Below are 14,612 nucleotides of genomic sequence, written 5' to 3' on the forward strand. Positions count from 1 at the left end.
TGTCATGCGCATGCGCTTAGATGTAGAAATTCCAATATGGCGAAAATGCGTCCGTTGCAACGAAATTGAAATTATAATTTTTTAACGATTACAGTTGTTTGCTCATTGATTAAACGCCAGTTTCTACAGATTTAGTTAAGACGATTTAGAGAAGTTTTCGTATCTATCGAATGGACCATAACATGAAAAGATAGACAGTTTTATTTCAAAATCAGCTGATTTGAAGGTTGTCATGGAAAATTTAGTTTAAGATCCATCTGTTCAGACAGGTATAAACGGCTCACACTGTGTCTTTGACATATTGATGAAATGTTTTTGTTTTAATGCCAAGTCACACTTCTTGTTTACTACACAAAACTGCAAGTCAAGTACCATAGGCACTATTTAAAAGGCAGTGGTGGAATCGGTTCCCTAGACTACGAACTTATTCGTCCGGAACCGGTTCTCAAAGCAAAATACCGTGCATTGGCTAGGGAACCGGAATTTTATTTCTATGCATAATACTGCCGAAATCCGCGTTTACTGTCTCCCAGAGTGTACTCGTCGCATATATACCGTGTCTGCCGTATTCAAATGATATAAACTAGTACGAATGAATGCGTGAAAACTACTTTGCAGTTTTTAAATGTTATTTGCTTTAAACTTGTACTATGTTTAAATTATTTAAATTTAAAATAATATTGGTTTGTATTTGCGTCATTACATGTTTACAGATAAGCAAACTAATTTAATTGCCCTTAAAACTTCATACATATTCTTTGATCACTTTAAATACTGGTTTGTAACACCTCGGCATTTCACGTTCAAAGATATGTAATCAATACTGAAATTACTTATTTTGTTTTAATCGTTTCTTTTATTGTCTTATACCTTTTAAGTTTAAATTTCAAGTTTATTTCAGCTCCAGTGTCGACGATTTCGCATTCATTTGTACTAGTTTATTTTATCATTCCAATGTGGCGGACAGTATGCTGCGAGTACACTTCTGGTGACACAGTAAACACAAATAAATAAAAGGGCATAGCTTGCTGAAATGGTAGATTAATTAACTTATTAAGATAAGAACATGCACATGATACTTACCAAAAGAAAAATGGATTTCGGCAGTATTATGCATAGAAATAAAATTCCGGTTCCCTAGCCTATGCACGGTATTTTGCTTAGAGAACCGGTTCCGGACGAATAAGTTTGCAGTCTAGGGAACCGATTCCAGTTCTCTAGCCACTGCCAATTTAAAAATGCTGTCTGACAGTCTAGCTGCTTTGGCTTTCGATACACATGCAGTTGTTCATGCATAATGTGCATGCCTGGAAGCAGGGGTGTGGGGGCAGAAGCCCAGATGAATTGAATTACCACCAGTGTTATGTCACAGGGTTAGAAAAATGAGCAGCCAGACCAGGACTCATACCAGGGTCCTCGGAATACCGTTCCAATGCTCTACCAGCTGAGCTACCTGGACACCTACACACTATCTCCCCATTTTAATATTCAAGTCCTAAACCGGTTACCGTGACCCAGTGGTTAAGGTGTCCGCCTTGGGATCGCGAGGTCGGAGGTTCGAGCCTCGTGGGAAGCGTTTGTACAGGGGATGTTGTCATGGGACTTGTTCCGAAAAGGCCGGTTTAACGTGAGCCACAAGCTAGTTAAATGAATTGATACTGACTTTTATCCGCTTGGTGCCTAGCATAGTGGTAGGAGTTGGAAGGTAATTGGTACGCACAATAAAGGTTTCTCATAAGCCAAATTGGCTGGCCCTTTCAGTAGGGGTGACACTATAATAAACAAGACCTTTACCTTTATACCGTGACATATTTCCCCACCATTTTTGAAATTCGTCCTCGAATTTCAGTGGGTACTTTATATATAAACAAGGAGAATGTTAAGGAGAAAAGTTGACCTAAACACAAAACTTAACCAAGATATCTGATGTTTTCCAAGCCCATAAGGGGCTATAATTCTTGCAAAAATTATGGCCACTTTTGGACTTTGAAAATATCATAAAAACACGTGGGGAGGACAATATTTCTCTTATACAGAGACAAAAAAATCAGATGAGTGTTTGCACCCACAAGGCGGTGCTCTTGTTTTATATAGTGTAGTAAAATTCACAGATTTTTTAAGTCAGTTTCAGTTTTATTGATAACTGTTTCTAACTGACATAAAATTTATCAGTTGTTCTGACTTTCCTATTTTTTTAACTATGAGCTCTTGATCTGAAGGATTTACTGGACCTTCTCTAAGTTCCCATTTTATCACTTTTTACATAGTATTTTATTTGTTCTGTTACATGTATATATTTATATAAGGATTAATATTAAGTTTTATTTTTCAGTTTTTCAGACAGTACGCTGAATTTGAGTGGGACAAAAACAAAACTATTTCCAATGGCTGTAGCCCAGGAGACCAGGCTTCAACACAAGTATGTTATACCAAAGAAGTATAAAATACACAGAATGGCAACTGGCTGTAATCTCGCGTGAGCTCGTGTCAGAGCGTGATTCGGCGTTATCTTACTAAAAACAAACATCGGCGAGCATGCAGTTACAATTTGTACCTTTAAAACTACATTTAAAATACATGTTAGCTGCTAAAACAAAATTAGTTTAATGAGAAGTGGTCTTAAGACACGAAGTACAGGGTTTTTTTTTGCCATCGAAAGAAGCGTGGTCATACGGTGATAATTATTTTACCGATGAATAATTGCTTTCGCATACAAAATGGCGCGTGGAGAAAGTGCCACTTCCGGTAACGAGATCTCGTTTTTTTGTCACGGGAGGTTGGCGAGATTTGCTCTATATGCCTTTCAAGTTGCCAATCTATTTATTTTATAGCTCTTTGGTTATACAAAGTAACCTTTGTTTTATAACACCTGAAAAGCAAGCACATCCTTTATAGACCAGTTTCTTATAAGAGTAGTTCTGCAGAGATGGTAACATCATTTATTTTGATAGCATAGAATGAACCCTGGCCTCGGCATACAGAAACTCACCTTCAGTATTGGATATCATCCCTTTTGTACATTTATAAAAACAGTTACCCGGTACATTGCATTTCTTTCTAAAGATAAAAATGTAAGAAAAATGTTGACACATTAAATAATTTCAAATATTGCCTTCATATCTGCTTGAAATCTCTCTTTAGTCATTGGCGTATATCTGGAAAAAAATAAGCACACACATCTATATGTTTTATTGTACCCCCCGACAACAAAGTTGTAAGGGGGAGTATACTGTTTCAGGTTGTCTGTCTGTCTGTCCATCTGTCTGTCTGTCCGTCTGTCCGTAGACGCAATCTTGTGCGTACCATCTCTCCTTATCCCTTTGACAGAATTTAATGAAACTTCACACAAGTGATCAGTACCAACAGTAGTTGTGCATGGGGCATGTTAGGTTCTTTTAGAAAATTTTTTTGCAGAGTTATGGGACTTTGTTTTTTTGTTACTATACTATATACATAGACACAATCTTGTGCGCACCATCTCTCCTCATTCCCTTGACACAATTTAATGAAACTTCACACAAGTGATCAGTACCAACAGTAGTTGTGCATGGGGCATGTTAGGTTCTTTTAGAAAAACAATTTGCAGAGTTATGGGACTTTGTTTTTTTGTTACTATACTATATACATAGACACAATCTTGTGTGCACCATCTCTCCTCATCCCCTTGACACAATTTAATGAAACTTCACACAAGTGATCAGTACCAACAGTAGTTGTGCATGGGGCATGTTAGGTTCTTTCAGAAAAAAAAATTGCAGAGTTATGGGACTTTGTTTTTTTGTTACTATACTGTATACATAGACACAATCTTGTGCGCACCATCTCTCCTCATCCCCTTGACACAATTTAATGAAACTTCACACAAGTGATCAGTAACAACAGTAGTTGTGCATGGGGCATGTTAGGTTCTTTCAGTGACAAAAATTGCAGAGTTATGGGACTTTGTTTCTTGTTAACATACTATGTACATACAGTCTGCATATGCAATCTTGTGCATGCCTAATCTACCAAACCCTTGCACACAATTTAATGAAACTTCACACAAGTGATCAGTACCAACCCTAGTTGTGCATGGTGCATGTTACATTCTTTTAGATAAATATTCTGCATAGTTATGGGACTTTGTTTTTTGTTACTATACTGTATACATACAGTCTATATACATACAGTCCTCATAATTATGCAATCTTGTGTGCGTCAAATTGCAATGTACTGTGTCAGTGCATGCGGGGGGTACATTCATCACCTTTAGTGATAGCTCTTGTTTAACCATATAAAAGAAAATTTCTTAACCACAGTGGAAACTTTCATTTTAGGTCCAAATTTTTCAACTTGGTCTAGCCAAAAAGCATTTTATTTGCCAGATTTTTGTACCCCCCCTCCAACACACCCGACAACAAAGTTGTAAGGGGTGGGTGTATACTGGTTTCAGGTTGTCTGTCTGTCCGTTTGTCTGTAGACACAATCTTGTGTGCAGCAGCTCTCCTCATCCCCTTGACAGAATTTAATAAAACTTCACACAAATGATCAGTAATGACAGTAGTTGTGCATGATGGTGCATGTTATGTTCTTTCAGGAAAATGATTTGCAGAGTTATTGGACTCTATTTTTATTATTATACTATATACATTGAGTTTGCATAGGCAATCTTGTGTGCACCAACTCTCCTCATCCCCTGACACAATTGAATGAAACTTCACACAAATGATCAGTAACAACAGTAGCTGTGCATGGTGCATATTAGGTTCTTTCAGAAAAAAGCAGTTGCAGGGATACATTACTTTTCAGGAAAATTCTGCACAATTATGGGACTTTGTTTTTTTAGCTTACCTGAGCAGTGCTCAGGTAAGTTTTTGTGATCGCTCGATGTCCGGCGTCTGTCTGTCGTCTGTCAATATTTAGCTTGTGTATGCTGTAGAGGCTGTATTTTTCAACTGATCTTCATAAAATTTGGTCAGAATGATTACCTTGATGAAATCTAGGCAGAGTTCGAAAATGGGTCATCTGGGATCAAAAACTAGCCTAGATCACTAGGTCAAATCAAAGAAAAACCTTGTGTATGCGATAGAGGCTGTATTTTTCAATTGATCTTCATGAATTTTGGTCAGAATGATTACCTTGATGAAATCTAGGCCAAGATTGAAAATGGATTATATGGGGTCAAAATTAGGTCACTAGGTCAAATCAAAGAAAAACTTTGTGTATGCAATAGAGGCTGTATTTTTCAACTGATCTTCATGAAATTTGGTCAGAATGATTACCTTGATAAAATCTAGGCCAAATCGAAAACGGGTCATCTTGGGTCAAAAACTAGGTCACTAGGTTAAATCAAAGAAAAACCTTGTGTATGTGATAGAGGCTGTACTTTTAAATTGATTTTCATGAATTTTAGTCAGAATGATTACCTTTATAAAATCTAGGCCAAGTTCGAAAATGGGTCATCTGGGATCAAAAACTAGGTCACTAGGTCAAATCAAAGAAAAACCTTGTGTATGTGATAGAGGCTGTACTTTTCAATTGATCTTCATGAATTTTGGTCAGAATAATTATCTTGATAAAATCTAGGCCAAGTTCGAAAATAGTTAATCTGGGATCAAAAATTAGATCACAAGGTCAAATCAAAGAAAAACCTTGTGTATGTGATAGAGGCTGTATTTTTCAATTGATTTTTATGGAATTTTGTCAGAATGATTGCCTTGATGAAAATCTAGGTTGAGTTTGAATATGGGTCATCTTGGGTCAAAAACTAGGTTACTAGGTCAAATCAAAGAAAAACCTTATGTATGCGATAAAGGCTGTATTTTTCAATTGATCTTCATGAAATTTGCTCAGTATGATTGCCTTCATAAAATCTAGGTCAGATTTGAATATGGTTCATCTGGGTTCAAAAAGTAGGTTACTAGGTCATATCGAAGAAAAACCCAAGGGACCACATTTTTGGTCCAATCCTTATGAAAATTGGCCAGAATATTTGTTTCCATGAAATCACTAGGTCAAACATGTTTACACTGTTATGGTGAGCGACCTAGGGCCATCTTGGCCCTCTTGTTTGTTAACATACCATATACATACAGTCTGCATGTGCAAGCTTGTGCAGGCCTAATCTCCTGAACCCTTACACACAATTTAATGAAACTTCACACAAGTGATCAGTACCAATCTTACTTGTGCATGGTGCATATAAGGTTCTTTCAGAAAAATATTCTGCAGAGTTAGGGGACTTTGTTTTTTGTTACTATACTATATACAATACATAGAGTCTATGTGTATACAGTCCACATAAATGCAATGTTGTGTGCATCAAATTGCAGTGTACTGTGTCAGTGCTTGCGGGGGAGGGGGTACATTCATCACATTCAGTGATAGCTTTGGTTTTTAGCTCATCTGATTTTTTGAAAAAAAATGATGAGTTATTGTCATCACTTGAGCGGTTGTCGGCGTCGTGTCAGCGTCGGCGTTGCCTGGTTAAGTTTTATGTTTATGTCAGCCTTTCTCCTAAACTATCAAAGCTATTGCTTTGAAACTTGGAATACTTGTTCACCATCATAAGCTGACCCTGTATAGCAAGAAACATAACTCCATCTTGCTTTTTGCAAGATTTATGGCCCCTTTTGTACTTAGAAAATATCAGATTTCTTGGTTAAGTTTTATGTTTAGGTCAACGTTTCTCCTAAACTATCAAAGCTATTGCTTTGAAACTTGCAACAGTTGTTCACCATCATAAGCTGACCCTGTACATCAAGAAACATAACTCTGTCCTGCTTTTTGCAAGAATAATTGCCCCTTTTGGACTTAGAAAATCAGTTTTCTTGGTTAAGTTTTATGTTTAGGTCAGCTTTTATCCTAAACTATCAAAGCTATTGCTTTAAGACTTGCAACACTTGTTCACCATCATAAGTTGACCCTGTACAGCAAGAAACATAACTCCATCCTGCTTTTTGCAAGATTTATGGCCCCTTTTGGACTTAGAAAATATCAGATTTCTTGGTTTAGTTGTATGTTTAGGTCAACTTTTTCTCTTAAACTATCAAAGCTATTGCTTTGAAACTTGCAACACTTGTTGACCATCATAAGCTGACCCTGTACAGCAAGCAACATAACTCCATCCTGCTTTTTGCAATAATTATTGCCCCTTTTGGACTTAGAAAATCATTTTCTTGGTTGAGTATTATGTTTAAGTCAACTTTTCTCATAAACTATCAAAGCTATTGCTTTAAAACTTGCAACAGTTTTTCACCATCATAAGTGGACACTAAACATCAAGAAACATAACTCTATCCTGCTTTTTGCAAGAATGATGGCCCTTTTTAGACTTAGAAAATCATGGGTAGGACAAGATTTCTATTACACAAAAAAAATCAGATGAGCGTCAGCACCCGCAAGGCGTGCTCTTGTTTCTAGTTTAATCTGACGTTTTTAAATACCAGGATTTAATTAAATTCTACATTGCTGAAAACAAATTGATTTGGACTTGTAGAACTTTCTTATGTCAATCTCGCCAGAGAAACAACCTCTTTATAACATTTTTATCCCGGTAGTGTTTGCCCAACAGAGGTTGCTGCCTTATGTAAATGAAACTGAGTAACCAGTATAAATCACTTAAAAGATAATTAAGAAGTAATTAAACAACTTAATAATTATTTTTTGTCAAAAATATGTGATTTTTCTCTTCATTTAGAAAATCAAACTTTTTTTCAGTAATAAATATCATTTTGTTCAGTAAAATGAACTCACTTCTATAATTTTTTTTTTTTGAATGGTCGGGGTCTTTCAAAATACAGTGAAAGCATATTTTGAGTCTGTGACACATGTACAAAAAGGATGTACACGTCATACAATACACACATGTTGTACATTTTCATTGATGTAGATTACAATGTATAAATTATGATGTTTGCACATGCATTTAATTCTGCGGATTAATAACTATACTTTTTGTATTTAATTTTTAAAAATGAACTTAGCTATATAATAAATCTGCTAATTGAAGTAGCACTTATCTTGTTTTTCATTCCTTTTTAGCTCAGCTATACGAAGTATAAGGAGAGCTATCCTACTCGACCCGGCGTCGGCGTCTTTCCGCGGACCCCAGCAGGCCTCGACCTTAACTTTTTTCAGCAGTTGCCAGCAGGTCCACCAACTGCTAAAATCTAGTAGACCTGCTCAGACTTTAGTGGACCTCCAATTCTGTCACATAAATTGTGATGTTGTAGACATCATAACTTCAGATGACTCAAAGAAACAGGACTTATTTCTAAAATAATTTAAAATGAAAGACAGTAGCAATCTGTTATCCCGAAAAATAATTATTTTGAAAAGTGTCCCAAAATATGGACACAGTAATCATCATCCTCCCGACCCGTGTTGAAAGTGAAAAAAAATCAACATTTATCGGTAATAATTCTGATGATAAACTAAGTAATTGGCCTTGTTTTCATCATCAATTAACACCCCCTCAAACGGCTAAAAGAAGTGTGTCGGTTATTGTGGCATCTGAAGTGGAGATCAAAGCGGTATAGTTTCCCCGAGATTGTCATGGCATTACGTCATGTTTTCGCGCCATGTGACACATCACTGTCTGATCGTACTTTCTCGATTCCTTTAATTGTTGAGAAGAAATCAGTAAAAAAGTTTTTTCTTTATTTTTTTTAAAAGCGAATGTGCAATATCCCGAATAAACTTATATGTAAATGTGTCAAACCGTGAACGATGATAGCGGATGTCCTACCTCTGTGACCTTTTTGCCCTCAAGAAATTTACATTATTGTTTGAGAAGAATATCTAACAAAGTGTTGTGTCAAAAATACATGTAAAAGAATCATTTAAAACTTACTAAAAACCGCAACGACATCATACTGCTTTATTTCAAAACCACATTTCTATTTACGTTCATGAGGTCACGTAACTAGCTATTCTGCCGCGCTAACAGAAATCTGTTTGCCAAAAATCGTTTTACTCCATGTATTTAAATTGCTGCCGCTTTTTCATTATTTAAGTTTTTTAATTGTGTTTTTTGTACTTTCTGGTCAAAAGTCTGAATTTTATTACTATAGTATGTACCGTTTATTTACTTTAAGAAAGAAGTAAATAATCAAGATTGCGCTGTTGGAAATTTTACAAAAAAATATATGAAAATTTGATCGTTTTTAAAGTATTTTGCCTACATTCCTGTCGATATCTTAATAAAATTGTTATAGAATTCAAACTGTATTAGTTCTCGAGCGGTGTTGAAAATCTGAAGCGATTATATTAAATAATGAATGCACTACGCGCGTTTTTTGTGTCAAAAGTAACCGCGATGTAAATTAGATATTACGATAGGGCGCACCTGCTTGTGGAATGGAAAATTACCAGCATGACGTTTTGATATTTTTAGGATTCGCGGGTAAATTCCAGTCAATCCAGGTAATTTTGCCTGATGTAATTTCTCAATTTGGTTAAGTTACCACGTAAAAACCACTCGCCCGATCGATGGAGTAGTCCATTCGTGTTATCCTGCGCCAATGCTTATAACTGTAGAATGCCGTACTTAAGGCAAAATCAACTTTCGTTTTGTGAATTCGCCGATATGGGTACGATTGTTCCCCCTATTTTTCACTTTAAAGGGTTATATTTTATTTGCAGACCGTGACTGAAAATTGGTTGACCGTAGGTCTACCCAACTTTTGATAGTTAGTGGACCTGCCGATATTTTGGTTGCGTCGGTCCAACGGTCCACCGCTAAGGTCGAGGCCTGCCCCACCTTGGTTAACTTAAAGTTTTTTTACACTTTCTCTTTTTTCATCATATCTCAGTAATTACTTGATGGATTTGATTCAAACTTAAAATAGTTATTCTTCATCATCACCCACATCATCTGACATAAGGGTCATAACTCTTGCACCAATATTTCATGATTTATCCCCCCCTTTTCACTTAGATTTTCAGGTTAAAGTTTTGATGCACTTTCACCCTGTCCCTGTTATTACTGAATGGATTTGATTCAAACTTAAAATAATAGTTCAACATCATCACCCACATTATATAACACAAGGTGCATAATTCTGGCACAAATTTTTAATGAATTATTTCCCTTTTTTACTTAGAATTTAAGGTTAAAGTTTTGATGCACTTTCACTCTATCTCTGTTATTACTGAATGTATTTGATTCATACTTGAATTAGTTGTTCAACATGATCACCCACATCATATGACACATGGTGCATAATTCTAGCACCAATGTTTCATGAATTATTACCCCTTTTTACTTAGAATTTCAGGTTAAAGTTTTGATGCACTTTTACTCTATCTCTGTTATTACTGAACGGATTTGATGCATACTTGAATTAGTTGTTCAACGTCGTCACCCACATCATATGACACAAGGTTCATAACTCTAGCACCAATGTTTCATGAATTATTCCCCCTTTTACTTAGAATTTAAGGTTAATTTTGATTTATTTTCACTATATCTCAGTTATTACTTGAATGGATTTGATTCATACTTGAAGTACTTGTTTCACATCATCATCCTCATCATATGACACAAGGTGCATAACTCCTGCACCAATATTTTATGAATTATGCCCCCTTTTTGTTTAGAATTATAGTTATATAATGTTTTGATACACTTTATATTTACCTGTCTTATTACTTGATATTTTTGACACAGACTCAAGCTACTGTGCATTATTTTCATCCATCATTGGAGTAATTAATCTCTCCAGTGACAGCTCCAGTTTCCTCAGATGTGCCCAGTTTCACTATCCAGCATCGAAATAGTCGAGCGCGCTGTCTCCTGTGACAGCTCTTGTTGCTTTTTTTTTTCATTTTGACTAAATGTAACAACCCTTACAGAAGAAAAAGGCCTGCTGCGTACTCTTGCTGTGTACATACAGCGTATATGATGCGTACATGATGTGTACTGAAATCAAGGGCTTTAAATAGTACGCAGGATATACACCACACATACACCGATAGTACGTTTGTAGTACACTTTTGACATGCAAATGAGCTCTGCCGCGTACTACTTGCTGCGTACATGCTGTGGACTACATAGTACACAGGATGTACGCTGGAGGAATTTAATATGCGGGAAATAGTACGCAGCATGTACGCGGCACATACACTTTTCACATGCAAATGAGCCTGCAGTGTACTACCCCTGCGCGTACTGCTGTGTACTCCTGCGCGTACATGCTGTGTACTCCTGGCCCGAGTCCTGCGGCGTACATGCTGTGTACTCCTGCTGCATACATGCTGTGTACTCTTATGGCGAAACTGCTGTGATAATGTAAATTCCTTACCCCACCAACTTTCTTATGCAAATGCTGATCATTTGGACAGAAAAAAACAGAAAAAAGATAAGTGACATGCATCAATAAGTATTTACCCTTACCAAAATAATGTAGATTGATGTTATCAAATAAATTAGTATGCTTTTCTTCATCCACTTTTCAATGAAATTAATCAATTTTTGTAGCATGTAATTTGGTAAACATCTGAAGAAAATGGCGTAACTGCATCAAGGGGAAACAACTTTAATGCAACTAAATATAAGTGTTATAAATTTCGAAGTATCTGCGGTGTACATGCAGTGTACTATTTTCTTGTACAAGTCCCTTCTGCGTACATGCAGTGTACTCCTTAAATTTTCAGAGTCTGTGCTGCGTACTTGAAGTGTACTAGTGACCCTGCGTACATGCTGTGTACTCGTCGAAATAGTACGCGGCATGTACGCGGCATGCGGTGTATGTAAAATGTACTCCTCTGGCGTACTACTTTGTTCGCGGCATATACACAGCAAATACGCAGCATGTACACCACAGAGGCTTGCTTCTGTAAGGGAACATAGGGTAAGTACTCAAAGGGACATGTACAGCAAGACAGTACTATTAATAAAACATAAATCTTCTGTGGAAAATAAAGGCTATTCATTCACAAGATTAAATGAGCCGTGCCATGAGAAAACCAACAAAGTGGGTTTGCGACCAGCATGGATCCAGACTAGCCTGCACATCCGCGCAGTCTGGTCAGGATCCATGCTGTTCGCTTTTAAAGCCTATTGGAATTGGAGAAACTGTTAGCGAACAGCATGGATCCTGACCAGACTGTGCAGATGCGTAGGCTGGTCTGGATCCATGCTGGTCGCAAAGCCACTATGTTGGTTTTCTCATGGCACGGCTCAAATACATGATGATTAAGCATCATGGTTAGGATAAAGCTATGTCTTAATAAGGGATATTTAAGACTCTTTCCCAAAAGAAGTGGATTGTAGAGTGACTAAATAGCTCCCAAGGTGGTGGATTCTAGAATTACTAAAATTTAATAGACTAAGTTTTATTTATAAGTACACTGTAGATTTAAGTATATTAAGTAATGTTTACTTATAATTATTAAAACTATGAAAATGTATCTTTGTAGTTACATACTGTAAACCTTGTAATGTTATAGCCAAGTTTAAGCTGGGCATTAAGCTTGGCTGTGACTAAATACAGAGTTGGTGCGCCCGTGATATATTACAGACTCCGGTAATTATACCGGATTAACTAAATTTGAACAAAAATACCTTAAATGTATATATTTTGTAACCATGGTGATTCTAACCCTAACCTTTAGTCAGTATATTATGCACATTATACACTAAATGCGTGCAGACATGCAAAATAATGAGTATTTTTGCCGTGCGTTCCATTTGATAATAATTCCGCGCATGCGCAGAATGGCTGCACCAACTCTGCAATGAGAAACATTCATTAAGCTTTACATGTGGACTAGCATATTACTCTATCAAAGTCACATTCATAAAACTGACCTTGATTGCATGAGCAAAGGTTACTAAAATTAATATGATGAAGTCGTGTATTTACTTAGTCATGAAATATTTCATGGCTTTCTGTTATAGCTTGAAGATGGAGCCTGCTATAGAGAGACCCCAGAGTGCCCTTGCTCGGGGTGTACAGATAACAGAGTTCAAGGAAGCATGTATAAATCCAGAACCCATTGTGATTGAAGAGACAGATCTGTTATTAGAACAGTTTCTGTCGCCTCGTAAACTGGTAAGTACTTGAAATTCATTGATATTAACTTGGAGATAAAATATCTGAGAAATAACTTTCATTTTGCATGAAATTCTTTAAGACTGTGTGCTCCTAAAAAAAACACACAAAAACCAGTGTGTTAAAACTGTTCATTTTATGTTACTTGTGCATTTTTACCTGAAGTAATTATACCCCCACAAAATGAACTTTTGGGGGAGGGTATATAGGAGTGAGCTTGTCGGTCAGTCTGTTGGTTTTCATGGTTTCCGGACAATAACTCAAGAAAGGCTTGACAGATTTAAATAATTTTTGGTACATAGGGGTAACATTATAAAATACAGGTCAGTTTTGACTTTGATATCAGTAGGTCAAAGATCAAGGTCACAGTGACCCGGAACAGTTAAACAGTTTCCAGATGATAACTTGAGAATGCTTGGGCCTAGGATCATTAATTTTGGTACACAGGTGTAACATCATAAAATACAGGTCAAGTTTGACTTTGAGGTCAGTAGGTCAAGGTCACAATGACCCGGAACAGTTAAACAGTTTCCGGATGATAACTTGAGAATGCTTGGGCCTAGGATCATGAAAGTTGATAGGGAGGTTTGTTATGACCATCAGATGACCCCTATTGATTTTGATATCAGTAGGTCAAAGGTCAAGGTCACAGTGACCCGGAACAATTAAACCATTTCCGGACAATAACTTGAGAACGTTTGGGCATTTTATCACAAAATTTAATAAGGAGCTTGATCATGACCAGCAGATGACCCCGATGGATTTTGAGGTTTGACTTTGACATTTCTAACTTCTGTGACAAGGCCTTATTGTGGGGGTATAATTGTCACTCCTGAGACAGCTGTAGTTTTTCTTGCCCTGAAGTTGAATACCTGCACTGTGTTTTAACTGTTCGTTCATCACTTTCTTGTGTACTCAGCTTCTATAGTTTCCATCCAGTTCATTTGAAACTTGCTGTTCATTGTCAACTTGAAGCAACAATGCATATACTGTCAGGACTTTCATGTAGAGATAGACCCTAAGATTTTCAGTGATAGAAACACATTAAATTAAGTCTAGATATTGATTTCCAAGTCCTTGACATAACCAAAAATGGTTTCACAAATGTGAAATTTATGATAGTTTTGTTAATATCAATTACAGAAGTTTAAATATTTAATTTAAAGTTGTGATCCACAACGAATGACAACTCTTGCCTTGTGCTAGTACTTATAAGCAGAGATATCTATTAGTTTACTTCCCTTGCAATTACACAAATGAGTGGAAAATGAAAACGGTTTAAGACACAATATGATACTTTTTTTGCACAACAAAAACATTTAGGATTTATTCATATGTATTTGATTTACCCCTCAAAACCTGGTTCCTATGATTTTGTCAACTTACTTATGGTGAAAAAATAACTTTTAACAAGCTGATAATAAAATGAAATCCTTGTAAGTATTTTATAGTGCAGATAATACAGTTTTGCTTGTATCAAAATGTCACATGAGAATCACTTTTGTAATACAGAACACCTGGTAGGATTAGTAAGGTGCAGTTTTATTGATCTCTATTTCCTATGCCTATTTCATG

At 36.4% G+C, this 14,612-nt stretch overlaps 1 protein-coding gene across 2 annotated transcripts in view; it reads left to right on the forward strand.

Annotated features, from left to right (window-relative positions):
• The first annotated feature begins 33 nt into the window (after nucleotides 1–33).
• Nucleotides 34–14,612, forward strand: part of LOC123536172 (uncharacterized) — a 41,904-nt gene continuing 27,325 nt past the window's right edge. For both annotated transcript variants that reach the window (XM_045319114.2, XM_053528172.1), the window contains exons 1-3: nucleotides 34–269; nucleotides 2,333–2,419; nucleotides 12,884–13,037. In XM_045319114.2, coding sequence (XP_045175049.1) covers nucleotides 2,385–2,419; nucleotides 12,884–13,037 — 189 coding nt within the window. In that variant the 5' untranslated portion in view covers nucleotides 34–269; nucleotides 2,333–2,384. The remainder of the gene's footprint in view (nucleotides 270–2,332; nucleotides 2,420–12,883; nucleotides 13,038–14,612) is intronic.

The sequence above is a fragment of the Mercenaria mercenaria genome, chromosome 17 (assembly GCF_021730395.1).
Source record: "Mercenaria mercenaria strain notata chromosome 17, MADL_Memer_1, whole genome shotgun sequence".
NCBI classification, from domain to species: domain Eukaryota; kingdom Metazoa; phylum Mollusca; class Bivalvia; order Venerida; family Veneridae; genus Mercenaria; species Mercenaria mercenaria.